This window comes from Diabrotica undecimpunctata, chromosome 10 (genome assembly GCF_040954645.1).
Source record: "Diabrotica undecimpunctata isolate CICGRU chromosome 10, icDiaUnde3, whole genome shotgun sequence".
Lineage (NCBI taxonomy): Eukaryota > Metazoa > Arthropoda > Insecta > Coleoptera > Chrysomelidae > Diabrotica > Diabrotica undecimpunctata.
The window spans coordinates 15,338,319-15,362,728 of NC_092812.1; the positions used below are offsets into that span (position 1 = coordinate 15,338,319).

The 24,410-nt window shown below is 34.6% G+C and overlaps 1 protein-coding gene across 1 annotated transcript in view; it reads right to left on the bottom strand.

The window, feature by feature from the left end:
* Positions 1-549: 549 nt before the first annotated feature.
* Oseg4 (intraflagellar transport protein Oseg4) overlaps positions 550-24,410 on the bottom strand; it is a 45,935-nt gene continuing 22,074 nt past the window's right edge. Inside the window, 8 exon segments of the mRNA XM_072546394.1 lie at positions 550-947; positions 3,347-3,471; positions 3,604-3,863; positions 8,348-8,453; positions 11,966-12,377; positions 13,857-14,000; positions 14,319-14,522; positions 21,494-21,672. Of these exon segments, the coding sequence (XP_072402495.1) occupies positions 749-947; positions 3,347-3,471; positions 3,604-3,863; positions 8,348-8,453; positions 11,966-12,377; positions 13,857-14,000; positions 14,319-14,522; positions 21,494-21,672 (1,629 nt within the window). The 3' untranslated portion in view covers positions 550-748.

A 24,410-nucleotide genomic window follows, 5' to 3' on the forward strand; every position in this document is an offset into this window, starting at 1 on the left:
TATCAAATTGGAGGTACTCTAATTTAATACAAACAATGCAGTTTTTTGTGAACTCTATCCTTCAAACGTATTCTAAATCTGTAAAACTATACGTCTTCTTTGACAATATACTTGACTTGTGAGACTTTTGACGTGATTTAACATTTCGTTCAGAACTTATCTCCTCAAGATTCTCTGTCCATCGCTTTTCTCCATATTTCTCTTACTTTCTAGGATCTCTTTTCTGGTCTTTACTCCAAGCATTCATTATTTAATGAATTTGTTATTAAACCGTTGCCCGCATTTAGTATGCTGCTAAGTGTTAATGGTATAATTCTTATATCTCACTATTCTGCTCCTAATATCAATTTTATACTTTAATGTTTGGCCTATTGTAATGACGAACAAACAATATTAGGCTCAAGCTATGATCCCGTTTCGCTCTTTTAGCTTTTCCAAATTTTTATCTGATTTTTGATCTTTCATTCCACTTTGTCTTTTACTGTGTTGTAAAAACTTTTGACTAAATATATTACAACTATACTGAAATTTCAAACAACGAATTTCCTAATGAACATTTATTTCAGAACTTTGAACACAACATTATAAACAGAGATCATTATTCTTGGACGGAACAACGCTAGATTAAGTAATAAATAATACAACTTTACAAATACAAAATTTAACTCGATATTATCGAAATTAACGATATATTCAACCGAAAATTCAACGAAAACAAACGAACTCTTAACGAAAAACTTTTATATATTCACTCGTTTTCTCTAACAGAGTCTCCGGCTCTTTCGATCTTTGCGTGACACAAGGGACAGGATCTTAATGCCAGCATATATTTCTCAATGGCTGGATGCTTACAAGACTTACATATCCATATTGGTTCTCCCACAATAGGTCGAGCTGTCACAATGCAGGTAGGGAAAGTAGATTCGCATTTAGTACATTGGCTCACCCTAAAAAATTTGTACAGGGTGTAAATCAAAATTATTTGTTTAAGTAAAAAGTAATTTTAAATAAAAATGTATAATTAGTATCAATGGGTATCAAATTTGTAAAAGTTCTCTCCCAACTGTATAACTGTTCTGAAAATTTCATTCAACAATTCATAAAGTATGGAAACGCTGTATTATGTGGCAAAGTGTACGTATGTCATATGTAACACATATTTACGTTATACCGTGTATAACAACAAGTGTTTTTCAATATGCCAATCCATATAACTTAAATTGGACGGATTGTTGAGATACGCTGACTCGGCTATAAATTATGGCTCATCCGATCCTAGAATTTAGTCTGGTCTACTCCAAAACTCTGCCTCGCTTATTGTAACATAACAGAGAATACCAACTGTGGTCTTCTTGCATATCATCCGGATTATTGTAACATGGCGGAATAGCAATAGCTATTTGTTTGGCCCAACAGTTTGTTATCAACCAAATGTACACAACGATCAACGCTGCTTGGGACGGTAAACATGCTGCTACAAGCATAACCCGACCAACTTGCAATATACGCACGGAGGAATATGGCCCTCGTAGTCAATATCTACCAATGAATCCGGACGGTCCGAACAAATCAAATCTACAAAGCGACTGTTACAAGATATGTGCAATGTTATAGTTCCCAATACTTATACCAGATCTACCTACTGCGTTACTAGACCATGAACCAGGTGCCTCCGTTGACCTCCAAAATACGGTGGAGCCTGCGCCACAGCCCTGAGCTAAGCTGGTTCTTCCAAACCAGACCGAACCATCTCCAGATGGAAGCATCTAACTCATAGTACATCTTCACAGATGCTAGAGCGGAAATTCTCACTTCCCCACAGTGATGCCAGACCAAAATCTGAACACATCCAGGATTGGAGGACACCACACCACATCGAACCGAATACCTAGAAAAGTTTCAAGACAGCTGAGACCGTTATCAGAGCCTGTTAGACACAAAGACACCAAATACCGAGAAGGGTAACCACTAAGTTCCTCCGAAGATGCAGTCCCCAGCTAAATTCAGTCTATTCCTGCGATGGGTAGATACGAACAAAAAAAGTTCTAAATCCTGATCGACACCGGAACATCGATGAATTACATCGGATCCGACTTGGCGTCACCAGCAGACGTGCGGAAGCACGTCCAATTAGCCTGCAAAAATAAGATCATCAGCAACCAGAGCACCGTCGAAGTAGTCGTCCTCTTCGAATACTAGGAGTGTTTAAAATTACTACGCATTCTTTTCACACCTAAACCATGACATCATAGTGATGAATGCAATGTCTCCATGATGAAGAGGTTCTAGTAACCATCAACTGAAATTATCTAAACGTGGTATCACTGGAAGTCACCCACCATTAGGAAGAGGTACTCTACTGTGTAGCTCCAAGAAGACCAGTATCCATAATTTGTCCTTCTGGCCGTACGGGACATACTGGAGAGGTACCAAGACGGCTTCGACAAAAAACTCAAGCAACCCAGTATAGGAGATCTGGTGATGGTATTCAGACAGATGCTTCCGAATACAGCATGGCTGCTGTTGTGTTCCAGGCCCCTGCCGACAACAACAGAATGGTAGCCTATACGTTTACGAAGCTACAATCAACAGAGAAAAGGTACCACACAAATGAAAAGAGTGTTTTGAAATAATCTGGGCACTTGAAACGTTTCCATAATTTCCTCTGTGAGATGAAATTTACAATCTACACAGATAATTACGTCCTCCTATGGTGGAACAAATATCAGTTCCACAAAGTTAAGATAGTCTCATCTTGGTCAGACGAGGTCAGTCAATAAGGTCTCCAGATGGTCCTTGCTATTACGAATTCAACTTCCAGGTGGTCTACATTCCTGGAAAAGACAACGAACTTCCGGACCACCTCTCCAGAAATTCAGCAGACGACCATCATTTCACAACTGAGGACGAAGCTACTGTATCAATTCTGAGGATAGGTTGCCTATTATACTACTATCAGGGCGTCCGAAAACTAGTGGTATCTGAGTCAGCCAGGTCAAAAGTCCAACGGTGCAGCAACAGTTACCAACCAGATGTACTCAACGATCAGCGTTGTTTTGAGGAGCATGGTCACCGTCCACGGTGAGGAGCATGACCCGTCCACCTCGCTGTTACAGTGTGTACAGACGTTCTGTAATCTTGACTCTCTAAAAAACATTGAATATCATTTTTCATTTAATAAATTAGGTTCAAGAGGAGAGTACATAAAGATCCCAGAAAAAACTTATTCGGGCTACAAATGAGTGCTTACTACTACAGACAACATATTTTAAAAAGTTTCTTACTTTAGTATATTAGATAGATATGGAAATATCTTTCTAATATACTATAATAATAGGGTACTAACCAATCTTGTATTTTATTTCGACAATTATCACATTCCACCGTTTTTAAATCTGGATCTTTGGCTCTATTATGTGAAAATATTTTTAAAGCCAGGTCCTTATATCGATGAGCATCTGCTTCGGGTATCTAAAAAATAAGGTTATATACAACAACAACAACAGTAATATCAATAAACATTTGGCGGTAGTTTTATCTATCAGAGTCAGTCTAATCACCACGTAATAATTTCTAAAATAAATAGGTGAGAAGAATACTTACATTTTCTAGATGTTGTAATTTTAAAAAGGCTGCTTGGCACACGCTGAATGTTCCTGCTAAACAGGAAATATGAGCCAATAATGAGTAGATCTCTCGAGGTCCAATATATTCTTCGTAATCTCGTAATTTATATGCGGGACGTAAGGCATCTAGCATGTGCATGCCATAAAAGTGTCTATGAGCCATTATAAAATAATGATATGCTTCAGCACCTTTCCAGGCGTTCTCCACCATAAGTTCATCAGTAGGTTGCCATTCTTCTACAAAACATTTTAATGTGTAAATTAACAAAATTTGCTACAAATTTACACACAATTTAATACAGTAAATCAATAAATGTAAAACTATTAAAACCATTGAATTAATATGATAAAAAGTCGAAAACTTACAGGATGACTCCACAAGATACTTATCCCAAAAAAGAATAACAAAAAAAATATATCACAGAAAGTGATGGAGTCGAAGAAAGCTGGGCAAAAATTAAGTCTAATATCTTAGCCTCGGCCAAGGAAGTTCTTGGTGAAAGAAATATAAATAAAAATAAATGAACATGATTTATATAAACTTCAAAAGGAAATATGGCGCTTTATAAGAGGTCAAAGAACGGAGGTAAGAGAATTAATAGAACCAAATCGCGTAGAAAATTATACATAGATTGACTACCTAAAAAACCTCTATACAGAGGAAGAACAAACGACGCTAGAACTAGAAACACCCGAAACTACCACAAATGAAGAACTTAATACATATAAATATACAGAGAGTTGTAAAATACTTGAAAGCTGAAGAACAAAAAACCAGCAGGTAAAGACGAGATACCAAACGCATTACTGAAATATTGTGAAGCAGCAATTACAAAACAATTAACAACATTAATTAACAAAATTATAAAACACACTAAAATACCGTAAGAATGGAGAACGAGCGAACTAATTATAAAAAAGGAGATAAAAAACAGCTAGAAAACTACAGAGGTGCAAACTTGTGAAATACTACCCTAAAACTTACAAATAAAATTTTACAAGAACTAATGAATCAGAGAATAAGTTTAGCAGATGAACAACAGGGTTTTCGTAGTGGAAGATCGTGTACATATGCAATATTCGTCATAAAGCAAATTACTGAGAAATCACTAGAGTATAATAGACCGGCAATTCTGTGTCTGACTGACTTAAAAAAGTATTTGACAGAGTAAGACTCAACGATGGAATACATCTTCTGTATAGTAGAGAAGTTCCCCTAAATATTATAAAAACTATTGAAAACATCTACCAAAACAACAAAATGGAAGTCGGAATAGATTGGACAACTTACAGAACCTCTAGAAATATGCAGTGAAATAAGACAGGGGAACTCATTGAGCATGGTAAGATGGGTGAAATCATCAAAAGCGTTAACAAAGGAAGAGGATACAAAATGGGAAACAAAGAAGTAAAAATACTCTGTTACGCAGACGACGTAATATTGATAGCCCAAGATGAAGATAATCTGCAAAGACTGGTCCACAGATTTAACATAAGGGCAAAAGAATTTAATATGACAATCTCATCTCAGAAAACTAAAACAATAGTAACAGCTAAGAACCAATCAGATGTAAAATAGAAATTGATGACATCAGTATTAAACGAGTAATGGAAATAAAAGAAGTGATAGAAGAAGAGACCTGGACAAAGAAGTGATAGATCAAATACAAAAAGCAAATAGACTGGTAGGATGCCTTATAACAATATATGGCGAAACAGATAGATAGACAGATAGAAAGCCAGTATAAGACCAATAATGATCCGACAGAGCCACAACACAAAGGCTACTGGAAACGTTAGAGATGAGAGTACTGAGAAGAATTACAGGAAATACGCTAAGAGATCGAAAGAGAAGTGATGACATTAGAAGAGAATGAGGTATTAATCCGTCAATGAACAAGGAGTATTGCTTACAAAGAGGAAGAATAAGAAGAATCAATATGAGAGAAACAAAACAGAATAACAGAAAAAATAGATTAAAGTAGGGACCAAGCTAGCAAAAATGAACAAAAACAATATTTACGATATCTGAACTCAATTTTTGGATTTTCATAATGCTTTCAATTATAGTAAAGTCGCATTTTGTGTTTATCTCTACTCGTTTATAGCTAGCTCTCTGTCATATAACTAGATTCAATAAAAATTTTTGGATTGTATTTTCTCTTAAACGTTACATAAGGTTCGTACACAGTTAAAAGATCAATTTTTAGTCGTCTATTCTAAAATTATCGCGTAAGTGAAAATTCCAAGGTTGGAATGAAACGATAAAAACTGAACAAAATTAAGTAAGAGTGGAAATAATGGTGATTTTATTTAAGTTGCATTCTCGGAGGCGAAAGCAGATAAAAGGCCGTCATAACGACCTCATCGGTCTATACAAAAATGAGCTACAAATAGTAAAAGATATATTCAAAGAAAGCAAGACAACTTGTTTAAGGTTAATAAATGCATTAGGATAAATACTATTCTAATGCAAAATTATAAAATATTCAGCTAGAAATGGCCAGACTAGACATTCCCATACTAGGTATCTGCGAAACGAAATGGCCACGGCAAACATATTGGAGAGTAATGGATACATTGTATACCACTCGGGAAAGGCAGAAGGACCCAAACGTAACAGTAATTAATTGAGTAATTCTACAGCTAAATTAAACAAATCTTCCGGAGCACAAAAAAACATTAAGCTACTATTATTATGGGAGACTTCAACTCAAAACTTGGTGCCGAAATCACACAAGATATAACCGGAAAATATGAACTTGAAGAAAGGAACGAAAGAGGACACAGTCTAATACAGTTCTGCCAAAAAGGGAAATGCGTTATAGCAAATACTTTGTTTCAGCAACCTAAAAGACGACTATATACCTGGAAATCTCCAGCTGATCAATAGGGAAATATAGTCAGAAATCAAATTGACCACATTATCATTAATAGAAGGTTTAGAAACAGTATTTCATCTGCAAAAATATATCCAAGTTCAGGCACAGCAACTAACCATAATCTGCTCTGTGGTGGATTCAAATTAAAACTAAAAGGAACAGAAGCTGCAATAATTCAGAAGAGACCTAATAGTCGACTCCTAAAAATGTCGTAATAGCAGATGAGTTCGAAAATAGGATAAATCGTGAGATAAAAAACAGCTAGAAAGATCTGAGCAAGAAAATATCGGGCAAAATCTAAATATAATGAATTCTGCCATGGTCACCATAGCAAACAAAGTTTTAAAATCAGAAAAAGACCTAATAAAGAAAAAGCATTGGATGACCGATAAAATACTAGACCTTATTGAACAAAGAATCAAGTGGAAAAAATGGGAAATCTCCAGGCCCTAACCAAATATCATCAGACTAGCTCAAACTTCTAGATGACGAGAATGTCTCAAAACTAACAAACATTTATAACTATATATACGAAACTGGAATAATGCCACAAATGTGGTTGCAGTCTACATTTAGCCCATTCCCAAAAAACCTAATAGATGTAAAGTCAAGTAAAGACTGTAGACTAATTAGTCTTATGATTCACTCTTTCAAACTGTTTTTCAAGATAATTCTTAGAATTAAGCAGAAACGTGAAGAAAAATTGGGAAACAAACAATTCGATTTTAGAAAAGGTTTGGGAACAAGGGAAGCTTTGTTTTCAATGCTAACATTATTTGAAAGATCATGCGAAGTACAAAAACCAATTTACGTCTGCTTTACATATTTTCAAAAGGCGTTTGATAGGATCTAACATGACAGGCTGTTTGATTATCTAGAAATTTTAATAGATGATACAGATCTGAGACTTTTATAACATCTATATTGGAATCAAGAAACTTGTATTCTGTTAGACAGCAAAGAAACAGACAAAATTTTCATTCGAGGAGGTGTCAGATAAGGTTGTGTGACAACAGATGACAGCGATCATGGCTGAAAGTATCATCAAAGATCTTTGATTGTTTATAGATCGAGTCACTAGAGAATGCATCAATAACGGTCTTGGTATAAATACATCAAAGACAAAGTTACTTGTGGTTAGTAAAAAAGACGTTGGCCCTATGCAACTAATTGTCAATAATGAACCGATTACAAAAAATAACCAATTTAAATACCTAGGATGTTCGATAAACCAGACACTAAATCCTGATGAAGAAATTAAAACTCGTATAGAAATTGCAAGTAGAGAATCTATGAAACTTAGATATATACTGTTCAATTCTCAGCTGAACTTACAACTAAGAATCACGTTCCTAAAATGTTATTTGTATCCTGTATATGGATGTGAAACCTGGATCATGAAGGTTAATATGATAAACAAATTAGAAGCCGTCGAGATGTGACATATCGTAGAATGCTCAAAAGATCATGGGTTCAACCCATCACAAACATAGATGTCTTAAACAGAATAGGTCAAGGCGAAGGTGCCTTGACGAAGATGAAAAAAAAGAGAAAACTCTAATATTTGGGGCAAATAATGAGAGGAAGCAGATACTGGATACTGCAGTTAATACTCAACGGGGAAAAAGAGAACTTGGAAGGAAGAAATATTCATGGCTCCAAAACCTTCCTCAATGGACTAGCTTATCAGCAGATGAATTGTTACAAAATCGAGAACAATATCGACAAATAGCCATGGAAGCTACCCATGCCTAATTTGGGCACGACACTCAAAGAAGAAGAGGATACTATTCTGTAATCACTGAGAAAAATAATGAAATTATTAATTTATTTTATTACCTGTTTCCGCACTTTTGTGTAATTCAATCAACTTTGCTGCATATACATAATGCTTTTTAACTATTAACAGATTTTTATCTGGTTTTTCTGCTTCCTTCTTGGCAAGCTGCAGAAACAATACAATTGTATTAACTATATTAAGTATTAGTTCAATCTACATACAAAAATAAAATATTACACGTACATACATAATCGTTCCGCTTAGACCGTTAGTTATCGCTGGAGGTGATTCTAGCTTTTTATGACTTTTCTCCATTATTTTCTGTTTTTTGCCATTTGTGTTGCTTCTTGCCAATATTTGCCCTTATTTTGTAATATCTCTGCTATATCACTGTTCTACTGTTTTATTGTTCTGCCTCTTCTGTTTTTTATATTGTTTAGCTTCCCAAACTCTTTTCACTTGCCTGTTACTGTCCATCCGCGTTATATGACCGAACCACGCTAATTTTTTCTCCTTTATTGTGTCAAGCAACAGTTTAATTTTCAGTCTGTTTTTTATTTCTTCATTTCTCAGACTGCCTATCGTTCTTGCCCCTATCGGTTTTCTGAGGTATTTCATCCCTGCTGCTTGTAGCCTACTCCGGTATCTTTTGTTTAAAATCCAGTTTTCTGCTCCCTATGTCAACGTTGGCCTATATATTGTTTTACATATTGTCATTCCGTTTTTCTTGATATTTCTTTCTTTTTGAATCCTCTATTTAATGCCTGGAACAGTTTCCTTGCACTATCTAGTCTGTTGTTAAGATCGCCCTGAATGCTTCCAATGTTATTTATTACTGTTTCCAGATGTATGTGTTTGTCTGCGAGGAATAATATATATATATATATATATATATATATATATATATATATATATATATATATATATATATATATATATATATATGTATATATATATATATATATATATATATATATGTATATATATATATATATATATATATATATTATATGTATATATATATATATATATATATATGCATGTATATATATATATATATATATATACATGCCTTTAAAAAAAGCTCCATCTCAAAATTGATAAATGATTTTGTTACTATTCTATTCATTAGTATTTTTGTACTTAATTATTGTAATGGATTCGTTCCTGTTGTTTGACACATTTTTCTCTTTCGTTGCCGCCAGCGCACCTCCCGTGTTGTTGGGAATTTTCGCCATGTGCCACCAACGCGCCTGACACGTTTTCGAGAGTCTTATGTTCATTGGTCATAATATTAGCCGGCTTCAAGACTGCAACGAATTTTATTGTGTCGGATGTTTAGTATATGTTAGTGTGTTGACGAGAGAAGGTTGGTTCCGAGTGTGTGTGTGTGCTTACGTAATTCAAATGACTCATTTGAAGGAAGGATATTTCAAAATCTATTTGGACTTTAGAAAAGGTAACTATTATGGTCTTGTTTCATTATTTCCTTACATAGTACCATTTTTGAACAGTATTTTGAGCTAAAATCACATAAAGTAGTAACCTGCATGTAATGTAAACGCGCCAGGTGCGTTCATTGGCTCCTAGCGAGGATTTGTTTTAGTATAAAGTAGTTATTTATTTGAAGTTCTCAAGGATCAATTAACGGGTTGTTCCAGTGATAGAGAACCACAAAAAAAATTGCAAAGCGTGATCAAGCTTGGCACAGAAAGCCATTGTCTTATCAAGAACATCTGCAACTTTTAGAAGAGTGTGATGCTGAAGATGATCCAGACTATATTGATAAAGCGATGAATCTTCAGGTAGGTATAACTGTCAAAATACAGCGCCTCCTCGAGTTAACTCTTCTTCATCTCCGCCGACACGTCTTAGAGATCCAAAATCGACTGAGTGGTCATTCATTGAACCCCAAAAGATTAGTTTTAATTTCAGTAAAATTCCTGGTTTACTTGTTAACGTAAATGGAACAGAACCAAACGATTATTTTCACTTATTAGCAACTGATGATTTTTACAATGATCTTTTTACCAAAGCAAATGCATACGCTATCGAATTATTGTGTCAAAGTTCCGGAGTTAAATCAAGAATTGCATCAAACTGTTATATGATATAACTGTTGACTAATTAAAGAAGTTTTTCAGTTTGCTTTTTCATATGGGAACAATTCGAGTAAATCAACTTTGGGACGAAGCACTATCTCTTTAATTTGACTGCATTTTCAAGTATTATGAGCTGAAACAGATATTCTCATTTTAAGAGCTTTGCAATTCAAAAATCCAGAAAATCAAGTCACTCAAACACAAATCGGAAAAATCAAGCCATTGATTGATTTTTTCAATGATAGAATGAATGCAGTTTATTACCCCAATAAAGAACTCTCATTGGATGAATCCATGATCCTGTGGAGAGGTCGCCAAAAATTTCGGCAATACATCAAGGGGAAACGACACAAGTTTGGTGTAAAGCTGTACTCACTGTGTGAGCCGAATGGGCTGGTATCAGGTTCAGCTGATGTAGAGTAAGGAGGTTCACAACATACTGAAAAGGTAGTTCTATGTTTATTAGAAGAAAAACTTGGTGCTGGTCATGCGGTCTACATGGATAACTTCTATAATAGTGTCAATCTCACTGAGACTTCATTGAATGACCAAACATATGCTACGGGCCCACTAAGGGTTAATCGAAGAGGAAATCCGCCGGAAGAAAAATGGAAAAAAGGTCAAATGGTCAACCAGTATAATTCTCGAGGCATATGTGTCACAAAGTGGAGGGTCCGTAGGGAGGTGTTAGCCATATCCAGTGAATTTAATTTAAACGAGTAGACGGGAGTAGACCATACTAATCAAATGTTATCTTATTACAGTTGCGAGCATAAAACTCTTATTTAGGATAAGAAAGTTGCTATCTATATGTGTCAAATTATGCTCTTCGATTCACGGTTTCTATATAACGGCAACAGTTCAAACAAATGAAATTACTACGATTTTCGGCTTACGGTCATTGAAAAATTACTTGGGCCACCACCTGCAGAACCCATCCCAAGATTTAAAGTATACCATCTGCCAGAATATTCCCCAAAGGTGAAAATGGAAAGGCGAAAAGAAGTCGATGTTAGGTATGTTGGACTAATGGTAAAGTCAGAAAGGATTCTGTTTACTATTGCTCCCAATGTCCTGAAGGTCCCGGACTGTGTCTAACTCCATGTTTCCGTATATTTCATGGGAACCTATAGCAGGTAGTTTCAGTTATTATATTTTCTTTTGTATTTTATTATTATCCTGTTAATTACTGTGTCGTTATTTATATTTTAAAATATATTTTATGATGCATTTTATTTCTATGTACGTATTTAAATAAAATATTTTGACAGCTGCAATAAAAAAAATATAACTAGCTCACGGGTATAACTCTCCCGTCCAAGTTGGTAATGACTGTGTTAATTGGTAAAAATATGACAAGTATTTTCTAGCAATTTTCCTCAATCTTTAAACATTTCCACTGCTAGTCCGTTACTCAGTTTATGTTTTTCACTTTCCTTTCAGTCGTTTTTGGATGTAGTAGGTTTGAATTTATTTTCAGCTTCCACTACAACTCTTTAATTTCGGTTTTAAGTTCACTGAGTTTAGTGTAAAATAAAATATGAAAACAAAAATAATTTAAAAAATAGTTCTTACCTGAAATGCATGTTCTGCTGCTAAAAGATAATATTTTGCCTGGAAGTTAATCTCAATTGCTTTTAGTACCTGACCCTCCTCCATAAAGCCAGTTGTGTGTTTAACTAGCAATTCAGAAATTTGTGAAGTAAACTTGTAAGTTCTAGCTAGATCCATAGCAGCATCCCATCTGTGGTGCCTCATACACATATTAATGGCTCGCTTTACTTTTCCTACTTTAAGATATGCTTTTACAGCCACAGTATGAACTGCCTTAGAAGCGAACAGATCGCCTAATTTTCCTAAAAGACGGTGACCTTTTGGTAAAGTATCTACTATATTTTCTAAGCTCTTCCAGTCTTCCAAATGGTAATAGCATTCGATTGTCTTCGCAGTATTGTTGGCTAGTTCGTAATACTCAATCGCTGAAGCCCTAGAATTTATTCATCCCTTCAGTCGTTTCAATGGATTATTTTTAACATAAACATTCCAAAGCATCATAACAAATACATATAACAATCAAATTAAGATATAAATAAATCCTAAAATATAAAAATAAGATGACAAAATATATATTTAATTAAAGCATCCTGGCTGAATATGGGAAGGTAAGTAATGAAGTCTCTTAATTACGGAGATACTTCCATGTATCTTCGTAATTAAGAGTACAGTAGAGCGTCGATTATCCGAACGTCGATCAACCGAACGACTGGTTATTCGAACTCCCGACTCCCAATTTTTACAAGACGCTGATTCATTAATTCATTGTAACTCGGCATTTAACATAGATAAGAGGGTCATTTAATATCGGTCAAAATAGTGTATGCGTCTGTGAGAGGAAGGTGAATCTGCAACGAGCATAAGTAACTTTATGTCCCAGCTTGATTCTTCTGATGGATCCACAAGTCGTAAAACTATGAAACTTACCTCAAACACGGATTTAGATGATGGTGTATATAAGTGGTTTACTCAAAAAAGATCCCAGGGAGAACCTATTTCTGGTCCGATTCTGTGTGAAAAAGCACTTCAATTCAATGAAAGACTCGGAGGTTCGTCAAATTTTCAAGAAAGCACAGGCTGGTTAAAACGATTTAAGTCGAGACATGGCATTCGTGCAGCAGCAGAGTCATTCAAAATAAGACTAAGTAAAATACTGAAAGAAGAAAATTACGCACTCGAAAACGTTTACAATGCAGACGAAACTGGGCTCAATTGGAAAGATTTGCCACGAAAAACTCTTGCGTCACGGCGTGAATTAGCAGCACCTGGTCCTAAAATAAGCAAGGATCGTATCATTGCCTTAGCTTGTACTAATGCTACTGGCAGCCACCGATTGCCCGTATCTAAAAATATGTTGTTGCAAAGACTGCACTTTTTTGTTTAATTCCTATTTGTCATTAAAGATATAAATAAATATGGCTTTTATTCACTTGTGAATAAATAGGTATGACTATAATCAATATAGTTCGATTATCCGAACAAATCGGTTTTCCGAACACCTATGTCCCCCAATTAGTTCGGATAATCGACGCTCTAGTGTACTTTGAATATTTCTTTCTTTCTTGTTAAACTTTGAGCAATATACCAGTAAGTTTATGGGAAAGCTAAGATAAGGAGACATGCTCAATATAAACCTAAATAAGATGTGGCAAGTGAGGCAGATGACTTAATTTTGAAAAGAATTAATTTGTTTTCTTTCCATCGTAACAAAAAGACAGGAGTTTATTTATTTTTAAACATGTATTGTAATTTAAATACGGTTTCCGATCTGAAGGTCGAAATTTCAAACAATGTGTTTGACAATAATGCGTCATTTCAATTATATAATTGATAAAAAACAAAGATGCCACTCCATAAGTAAGGTCTACAAAAAAGACTATATTATACTCAAATTATAACAATGTTTTCTTACCAATTATTAAAATGAGCAAAATAATCCGCTGTACAGTTGTAGGCAGTTTGTAGCAAGGAATCTGGAGCTGAGACGCCATTCTTTATAATCTGTATTACTCGGAACCAATCTCCCAATGTTTGGCGCAGTTTAAGAGCTAAATCGCTACAAAAGGAATAAAAACAATTATTATAAATAAAGAATAAACTTGTATATAAAAAGAACATAAGCAAATCAATAGAATGGAAATAAAACCCATAGGAAAATAGTATGAAAGACAAAACGAGATAATATGAGCCATGAAAGATTGGAATCATAGAAAATCTGGGAAAGTTCTGGAAGACTAAATTTGAAAAAAAATAAAGAAATTGAAAAAAAAAATGTTCATTAGTCTACCTCAAAGGTGGCAAAAATTTAACATCATTTGAAGACATCTTTAATTTTCAGAAGTTTAATAATTTTTGAAATCCATTCAATACATACCTTCTATCAGCTTCCATGTATATTTTTTCAGCTTCGTCGAAGTTTTTAAAATATGTTGCTATTCTAGCTCTCTTAATCGGTTCGTAGTCGATTTCGACCAGTTTTTTTACAAATAACACTTTGGAGTAATCTTTGGACCTCACAAAACATGATTCTGCCATAGTCAAATTCATATCCTTTAGCGCCGCTTCGGCTACAAGTGTCCTAAAAGGGTATTATAAAAAAAGACAAAATGATCTGGGTCATCTAATATATATATATATATATATATATATATATATATATATATATATATATATATATATATACACTCGCGATCATAAAATCCGGGTCACTTGAAAATCCCCGATATTTAATTTTTAACGAGCTTTATCGTAAATAATAATAACACAAATACAAACTAATGCATGTTTCTGAGAATTGTTGCGGTTTCCTTTGTAACAAAGAATTCCAATAGTGCTGATTTCGCGGTAAAGTGCACACTTCCCAAATTTGTACTTCGACTTTCTGTTCAAATGCAACGGACAAACGTTTATTATTGCCACCATTAGTGTTTATTACTGCCATTATTAGTGTTTATTTTTTGACAAAAATGCCTTTGACTGTTGTTGAAGCGGCACAAATTGTTGCACTTGTGGAAGACGGTCACACTCAACGGCAAGTCGCAAGAACTGTTGGCGTAAGCCTTTCTACGGTTCAACGAGTGCTTCAACGCTTTCAGGAGGCAAGTTTGCTAACCAGGCAACCTGGCTCTGGACGAAGAAGAACGACCAAGGCACTAGATGACCGTTTCCTTGTGTTTCAGGCTTTACGAAACCGGACCTCAACTGCGGTTATGCATCAAAATCGTCTAGAGGAAATACGAAATCGCAATTTTAATGTTGCAACAGTCAGAAGAAGACTTTGTTCTTCTTGACTATCTTCTCGGGTAATGGCTAGAGGACCGCCCCTTCGCCGGGTGCCTCGAGTTGCACGACTAGCTTTTGCTCGAAAATACGCGCATTGGGGAATTAACGATTGTATCAAAGTGTTATTCTCAAATGAATCCCGTTTCTGCCTAACTGGATCCGATGGACGTGTAAGAGTTTGGAGGAGAACCGGTGAACGATTTTCACAAGCTTGCATTGCTCCAAGAATGCCATTTGGTGGAGGCTCGGTCATGGCTTGGGGAGGTATATCTTCCGACTTCCACACAGAATTACCCTTCATCGAAAATGTGTCCCTAACTGCACGAAGGTACATTACGGAGATTACGGAAGAACATGTTATGCCCAACATGGCAGGGCTTGGAGAAAACGCCGTTTTTATTCAGGACAACGTGCGACCGCACGTTGCCAGGATCAGTGTGTAATACTTGGACGAAGTTGAAATTACGAGGGTACCCTGGCCAGCTAGGTCTCCGGACCTGAATCCCATCGAACATCTCTGGGAAGATTTGAAAAAACGTATTCAAACCCATACACCTCCTCCTAACAACGCACAGGAGCTTAAGGATCTGTTAGTGAGAGAGTGGAATAACACACCACAACATGTAATCCGGAGAAAAATTGAGAGTATACCCCGTCGTCTGCAAGAGATTATTAGAGCAAGGGGAGGCAATACACGATATTGGTCATTGAAATTTCACTGATTTTTTACCACGTTCTGTATTTTCCATTTTTTTTTCGTATGTCTGTTTTATTAACAATTTGATTTGTTTTCTGTTTTTTTCAATAAAAACAATAAAAAACCATTTTTTTTCTTTCAAAACAAACATTGATGACAAATAAAAAATACATTAGCCAAAAAAAAGGTTATTACTGCACCAGAGGCAAAAATATTTAAGAAACATTTAGTCCGACATCGGTAGATAATTCCATTATGGTATAGAATATCCAAAAAAACTTATTTAGAAAAAATGTAAGCAATGATATACTTGGAAAATATGTGGAATTCTACAGGGTGATTAATAACCACGTGGTATAGCAAACATACAATTTCTTAAATTGTAGTTCACCCTTTATACAAATTTTAGTCAATGATTTCTATTAAACTTAATTTAAAAACTACAATATATTGTTTCATAGGGATTTCGAAATAAAAATGGTCATAACTTATTATAAGAACAAGAGTTATGATAGGAATATAAATGTGAAAAATATATAGGGTGTCCCATTTAAAAAATTGTATGTTTGCTATAGCACGTAGTTATTAATCTTCCTGTAGAATTCCACATATTTTCCAAGTATGGAGAATATCATTGCCTACATTTTTACAAGTTTTTTGAATATCTTGTACCACAATGAAATTATCGACCCATATCGTACTAAAAACTCACCCTGTATACGAATGAAAATGTAGCCATAGATTTTTTGAAGGATGTACACTCTCCTTTTTGCAGATGCAACTCTTTATTTTTATTACCTGTTAATGATACTGAAATCAGGATGTTTTGCATAGATTGAAAAATTCACACTGCACGGATTTTTATTTCTTAAACAAAAAAATATTTGTGGAAACAATCGATATAATTATTGACAAATTAATTATACTTTATAATAATTGTCTTACTGAAGGGATTTTCCCAGATGTATTAAAAGTAACAAAAGTGCTACCAGTGTTCAAAAAGGGAGCTTTAGATGAAATTGGAAATTATCGTCCCATCTCAATCATTCCCATTCTCGGCAAAATTTTTGAGAGTATTCTAAATGTTCGTTTGATAGAATATCTAGAAAAACAATGCTTCACTGTAATCAATATGGCTTTAGAAAAAAGTGTAGCACTACACTAGCTATACAGAAAATTGTGAGAGATATAGTTGATGGCTTGGAGGAAGGTCATTTTGTGTCTTTGACATTGTGTGACTTATCCAAAGCTTTTGACTGTGTTTCGCATGAATTACTGTTGGAAAAAATGCATAAATACGGTATTATGGGAAACACTCTTAATCTATTTAGATCATACTTAACAAATAGAAAACAGGCAGTTTTTCTTAGTACCAGCTATTCTGAGTTTAACACTGTCGAATATGGGGTTCCTCAAGGTTCGATATTAGGACCCACTTTGTTTCTTATTTATCTGAACGATTTATTTCACTATACTTTTCCTATAAAATGTGTTTGCTTCGCAGATGATACAACTCTCATTAATACTAATATTAATCAGCATAATTTAAAAATTAAAATAGATAGTGATACCCAGAAAGCAAAAAACTGGTCTGTACATAATGGGCTGAATCTAAATAAAGAGAAAAATCAGAATTTGATTTTTAGTTCCGATTGGAAGTATATCTTAAGAAATAGTGTTAAACTATTAGGAATCTTTCTAGATGATCATTTGGATTGGAGTGCTCATACAGATTACTTAAGTTCTAGACTTGCTACAAGTATTTTTAATACGCAACTTAGTTTATATGATTCCTAAAAGTACCCTGATAATGTGCTACTTTGCGCTATTCCATAGCCATTTACAGTACGGAATCACTGTTTGCGGTAATTCTTCTCAAGCAGATCGAATTATTAAACTACAAAAAAGAGTAGTGAGGATACTTGCAAGAGCAGAGTATAGGGGACACTGTAAACCTTTATTTCTGGATTTAGGTATTATGCCACTATCTTCACTCTATATAATATATATATATATATATATATATATATATATATATATATATATATATATATATATATATATATATATATATGAGACGCTGATTGACATTCAGGCCAACAAAGGTAAGTTTAACATAAACTCCAACTTCCATGATCACGTTATTAGAGCACAACGTTTTAGGTTGACAAAGAGCATAAAAAATTCGACTGATGTTGGTTTGTATAACTTTTTGCCAGATGAAGTAAGTCGTCACTTGTTATCGTTTAAGCTTAAAATCAAATCACATTTTATTTTGGGTATTTGCCTATTATGATGATATTTCATGTTTTTATATTTTTATTTAGTGTGTTTGTTGTTTCTTAAATCGTTAATATTAAATATCTGTTTGTAATGTTTATATTTGCAAAAATTTTATATGTATGTATGTAAAAATTATCACTATGTAGATAATACAGTGGTACCTCGATATACGAGCGCCCTAATATACGAGTGTTTTGAGATACGAGTCGCGGAGCGAGCGATATTTAGCTTTGAGATGAGAGCAAGATTTGAGATATGAGGAATCGGTGTTTATTCAAATTCATACCTCTTATTTGACTACTTCTAATTCGCTCTGTAAATAAAAGTTAGTTTTACTAGCAATAGATCTTTACGGCCTCGTCATAAAGATCATTTTACGGGTCTGTACGTGACTATTACTTGGACCGACAAATTAAATGGTCATTGGAAGTTAAATCCGAGAAAAATTCGGATTCTAATAATATCCATCTTGCACTCTCGATGTCGGTGTGATTTACACTGTGCAAATTTTTACTGTAGACCTCAGTCTGTCTACTTGCTTGCTTCCCTCATTTTCGAAGTATTGTTGATAAGTTGTGTTCGCGTTTTGTGCTTTTTGTACATTACAATATTACATTTATTTTTACAACCATGGGGGTTCGAAAAGAAAGATAATGTCTATTGAACTAAAACGTGAAATCATTGAAAAACATGAGCAAGGTGTACGAGTAACTAACTTGGCGAGGGTGTACGGGCGTACCACATCAATGATATGTACTGTACTTAAACGGAAGGAGGTGATAAATGGTATAATGCCAGCTAAGGGCGTTACAATAATTTCTAAGCTCCGGACTTCTCTCCATGAAAATATGGAGAAACTACTAATGGTGTGGGTGACAGAGAAGCAGCTTCAAGGAGGAACCTTAACACAAAGCATCATATGTGACAAGGCACGAGCGATTTACGAAAATTTGCCGAAGATCCCACACACTTCCACAAATGATGAATCGGAAGACTCGTTTAAAGCCAGTCGGGGCTGGTTTGGCAACTTTAGAAAAAGGACCGGCATTCACTCCGTCGTCAGGCATGGTAAGGCAGTAAGTTCGGATATGAAAGCAGCTGAGGTTTACATCAAAACGTTCTCCGAACTGATACAAGACAAAGGATTCATCCCCCAGCAAGTCTTTAACTGTGACAAGACAGGGCTTTTCTGGAAAAAGATGCCGAATAGGGCTTACATAACGGCAGAGGAGAAGACGATGCCAGGTCACAAACCTATAAAAGATAGACTAACTCTACTACTTTGCGTCAATACGAGTGGCAAACCTCTTCTGGTGTACCATTCATAACATCCCAGAGCCTTTAAGTCAAATAAGATTTTAAAAGAAAAACTGCCAGTTATGTGGAGGACAAATCCAAAGGCGTGGGTCACCAGAAAATTTTTTGTGGAGTGGATAAACCTGGTGTTTGCCCCTTCTGTTAAAAAATATATACAGCAAAACAACCTACCCATGCAAATCCTTCTTATCCTCGATAATGCCCCTTCTCACCCACCAAATCTCGAAGATGATTTACTCCAAGAGTTCAAGTTTATAAAGATTCTCTACCTACCAGCCAACACCACTCCTATCTTGCAGCCCATGGATCAGCAAGTGATCTCTAATTTTAAGAAGTTGTATACCAAGCACATTTTTCGGCGCTGCTTTGAGGTGACGGAGGACACAAACCTTACCCTTCGAGAATTCTGGAAGGACCACTTTAACATAGTTATATGTCTAATAATTATTGAGCAGACCTGGCTAGGTGTTACAATAAGGACCTTAACCTCTGCATGGAAGAAGCTGTGGCCTGAGGCTGTAGACGAAAGGGCCTGCGAAGGACTAGAACCCGAAGTGTCAGTGGTAGATGAGTTTGTTTCTCTTGGAAAATCCATGGGTCTGGAGGTGGATGAAAGAGATGTGAACGAACTTGTCGAGGAACAGTCTCAGGAGCTGACAACCGAGGAGTTACACGAACTACATTCGCAGCAGCATACGCTGTCTCTACAAGAGATATAAAGGAGATCCTGGGAATGTGGGAGAAAGTTGCAGAGTTTGTGGATAAAAATCACCCCGAAAAAGTTACAACTGGTCGTGTATCGGTGTTGTTCAACGAAACTTGCCCAAAACATTTCTGAAAGGGAGGAAGAAAACTGTCCTCCTTGGACAGTTTTTTAAACGATCTGCAGATGAAAATGAGCAAAGTGTGACGAAAAAAGCGAAGACCACTGACGAAAATTAAGCGCTTCCGTAAGCACTTCACTTTTTCTTATGTTTTTACAGAATATGTATGTATTTTTTCTTATTTATAAATAAATGTTTTTTCTTTTAAATACACTTTTCTTATTTAGAATCACTTAACAAAAACCACTAACGTGTTTTTTGGGGGCTCGATCGGATTAATGACATTTCAGTTAATTTCAATGGGGAAAATTTCTTTGACATATGAGTAATTTGACATACGAGTAAGATTACGGAAAGAATCACACTCGTATGTCGAGGTACCACTGTATATTCTTCGTTCGTAACGATAAAGTCATTATTTTTCGAGATATTTGAAGTTAAAAATGAAGCGATACAGTTATTTTGATTAATGTATTAATTATTTCTGGTACAATTATTACGCAAATGAAATTTTAATCGCTTTTAACAAAAAACATAATGTAATTATGTTATTTATTGAAATTTATTGAAACGAATAGATGCATTCAACATTTAAAAACAAATTGTGGTTCTTAAAAGAACCATTTTGTTATAATCAGCGAAAATATTTATAATTTTCCTTTCAAACTATACTCAAATTTGATTTTCAAGCATCTTATGTCGTTTATATAATAAATTTACAATCAAATGATATTTATTTATATTTTATGAATAATTCAATATTTAGTCTGACTTTGACGAGCCTATCAGAAGTAAACAACGTATACTTTGTTGATATGTTAGCAGGTGGCGTTAGAAGCAAACATTAATTTATTGAATTATTTTAATATAATATAATTTGTTTAAAATTTAAATAATAAATAAATATTAAAACTAATTATTTTTTTTATTCTAAAAATTAAATTTACATTTTAACAACACAGAAAACATAATTATGAAGCTTCGTGCTAGTCTACTGGACTGCCTAGTGTATCTTCTATTAATCTAAATGCAATACAGAATTAAAATATGAAGCACGAAGAACCCTGAGAAATTAATTTATAAAATTTATTATTTTTTAATAAGTAAAATGAAAATTTCAGTAAAGTAAAGTAAAATATTAATTACCATAATCTAGGATGACTATTTTCTTCTACAAATTGACAGGCTTCATTTATACCAACTTTTTCTAATAGCTGCCTGGTATCTCTTAAACTTTTAACTTCCAATTTGATGATATGGTCGTTCTCAGGCTTTTCTGGATTCTGTATCACTTCATCGAGCAGAACTGCTTGTATTTCCAGATCCTACAATAAATATTTATTTATTAAACCGAATACCATGTGAAACACACACAATAATAATACATTCCATTTGAGATGGGGAAAAAATTAATCAAACACATTTACTTATGCATACACTTGCAACAGAAGTCGAAATTGCAGACATTAACTAATCGTAAGAGATTATATGAACATTTCCTATAACAATACCAATAATCACAGTAATGAGTACCTTACAACTGTGAGAATTAAAAAGTTTAACATAGTTGACTAGGTTTAACTTTTTGAACTTAGGTCTTTGTAGGCAAATTAAAGATCATAAACAAGAATCCTCATTTGTTTTGACGATATAAATCGCTGTTGGGCGTGAAAAAGGGGACAAGTCAATATTTGGTGAAAATGGGATTAAGCTAAGTATGAGGTAAAAAAAGTATGTTTTAATTGTGGTTAAAAGGGGACAGGTCAATGTGGCTGTATTTGTGTGTTAGGTTGATTGTTCCAAAAGAGGAAATTATCAAATAATACATAACGTTAAGTACAAAAAGGGATAAGTTTAAATATCCCTTTTTGTACTGCCTATATCAGTATTTTATCAGTGAATAATGAGACAACTTGACTTGCTCCCTTATTCACGGTAAGCTTTGAATGCAATGGGCAACCTTACCTATGAATTAGTATATAGCTTGTTATTGTTTTGATTATTACTACAAAATATATTTTTTTAAAATTTTATTCATAAAAATATAAGTGAAAATTTAAAAATGTCTAGAGGACAAGATTTTTGCAAACACTGTTTTATAAAAACATAATATTAGCAAGAAAGTCATAGAAATTACAACAGCGAAAAATATTCTCATATAACAGACATAACCATAGTATACCAACGAGGATATCATGAAAACCGAAAAAGTATTATATGGTGGGAAAACAAGGACAAGGAATCATATTTTATGTATACCCTTATATAAAAATCACTATACAAGAAGGCAGTCATCGATGGAATATTTAACTTCACTCTACCCACTCACGTTATTTGTGAAGCTTATAAGAAAATGTACCCAGACAATTTTTTATTTGTTAAACGTACAAAAAATATTTCACAACTTAAACATAATTATAAAGAAACCTGTGGGTACACGAAAGACACATGCGGTACATGTGACAAATTAAAAAAGAAAATTACTACGTATGTGCAAGAATAAGAATAAAATAACACAACTAAAGGAACACAGTTAAACGAACACCATTTACAAGGTAATCAAGATGTAATAAACGCTGTCACCAATGTAACATCCACGTCTATAATGTTAAGGGATACTTAACTCTAATGTTAAGGGATACTTAACTCTGCGAGCAGAGACAAGGATTACTGGTCCAACTAGTCCGAACGGACGTAATTCCGCCCTCGCAGCTTTACTAGAGGGTAGGAAAAATTTGGATAAGGGGATGAAGGACGTTCAGATGCAGGCCCTGTAAAGAGTTAGAGGTTATTGGCTTACGTTAGAAGCCGGAGAGATGTACAAAGCGAAAAGTGTGTTCTCTTCTAGTCTCTACCTGAAACGGGCCGGGAAAGAACAAAAGCCAAATTTCAAACTTACTATATATTAATAAATCTTAAATCTACAACTAAGACGACAAGATATACGAGATAGCTAATTATTGTTTTATCAAATTTTGCGAAAGGAGACAAGAAGAGACTTTACTAATGAGTATAAAAGGTGGACAATCTACTATTATTTGTATTCCCCCACTCCGAACCGGAACTCAAGAACAGTCTGAATGAACTCTGGGAGTACTGTACGCTATCACGATTTTAAGAGAGACGCAAATTCGGTACTTATACTCTCTACCGTTCCTTCGGATACAATGCCGCGCTAACTGAGCTGAACACACCGGGACGGCTGACCGACTAGCACTCCTATAGGTCGTCGAGCACTCACTGCCTCGTTGACCAATTTTCTTCGTTTTTATGTCCCGTGAACGCGTACCCTCAATTACTCCGTCACAGTACCGAAGTAAAGCGTCGCGTCTTACCGCTTTCCCCTAGAGTTTTTGCTGATCGTGCCATCTGCTCCACGTGTTAAAATGGATCATGCGATGGTGTGACCTGTTAAATCAGCTCAATTCTTATCGCTGGTGTGTCGCTTTGTTGTATTATTTTCCAACGAAGGTCTAAGGTGTCGTAATTTTTAAACATTCGGAGCTGACCTGATATCGAAACTTGTGTAATACACGTTAAACTAGGTCGAATTGTCATTCTTTGTTTAATTTGAAATGTATACGTTAAACTATATTGATTTTTTTTTATTCTTCATTTAATTTGGAGTATATAATAATTATTTAATTAATTATAATTATTCTTTTCTATATAGTATGTGGCTGATACATTACAAAGGGTATAAAAACAAAGATAATAAACTTATGACTCAGGATTGTGCTAAAATGAAGACTATTATCTACTTTTGACCTCTAGCAATGTCTGTCAACACCAAACCTCCGAAGTAACGAGTCGTTTTAGAAGAGACAGTTGTGGATATTTAATCTTACGGTTCGCGACTGACAATTCTCAAGCTCATTGCTACTTTTGTGGTATGAAACTTTAGCAAAACGTGGTGGAAATAAAATTGGTTGTTTGCCTATATAAACACTTTTCAAAGAACATTAGAAATCCTAAGATTTCCTACTTGGCGAAACTAAATTCAAATTTTTACCACTGCTCTTTCTTCAACTTACAAAGCAGACAGATTGATAAATTAGTCGAC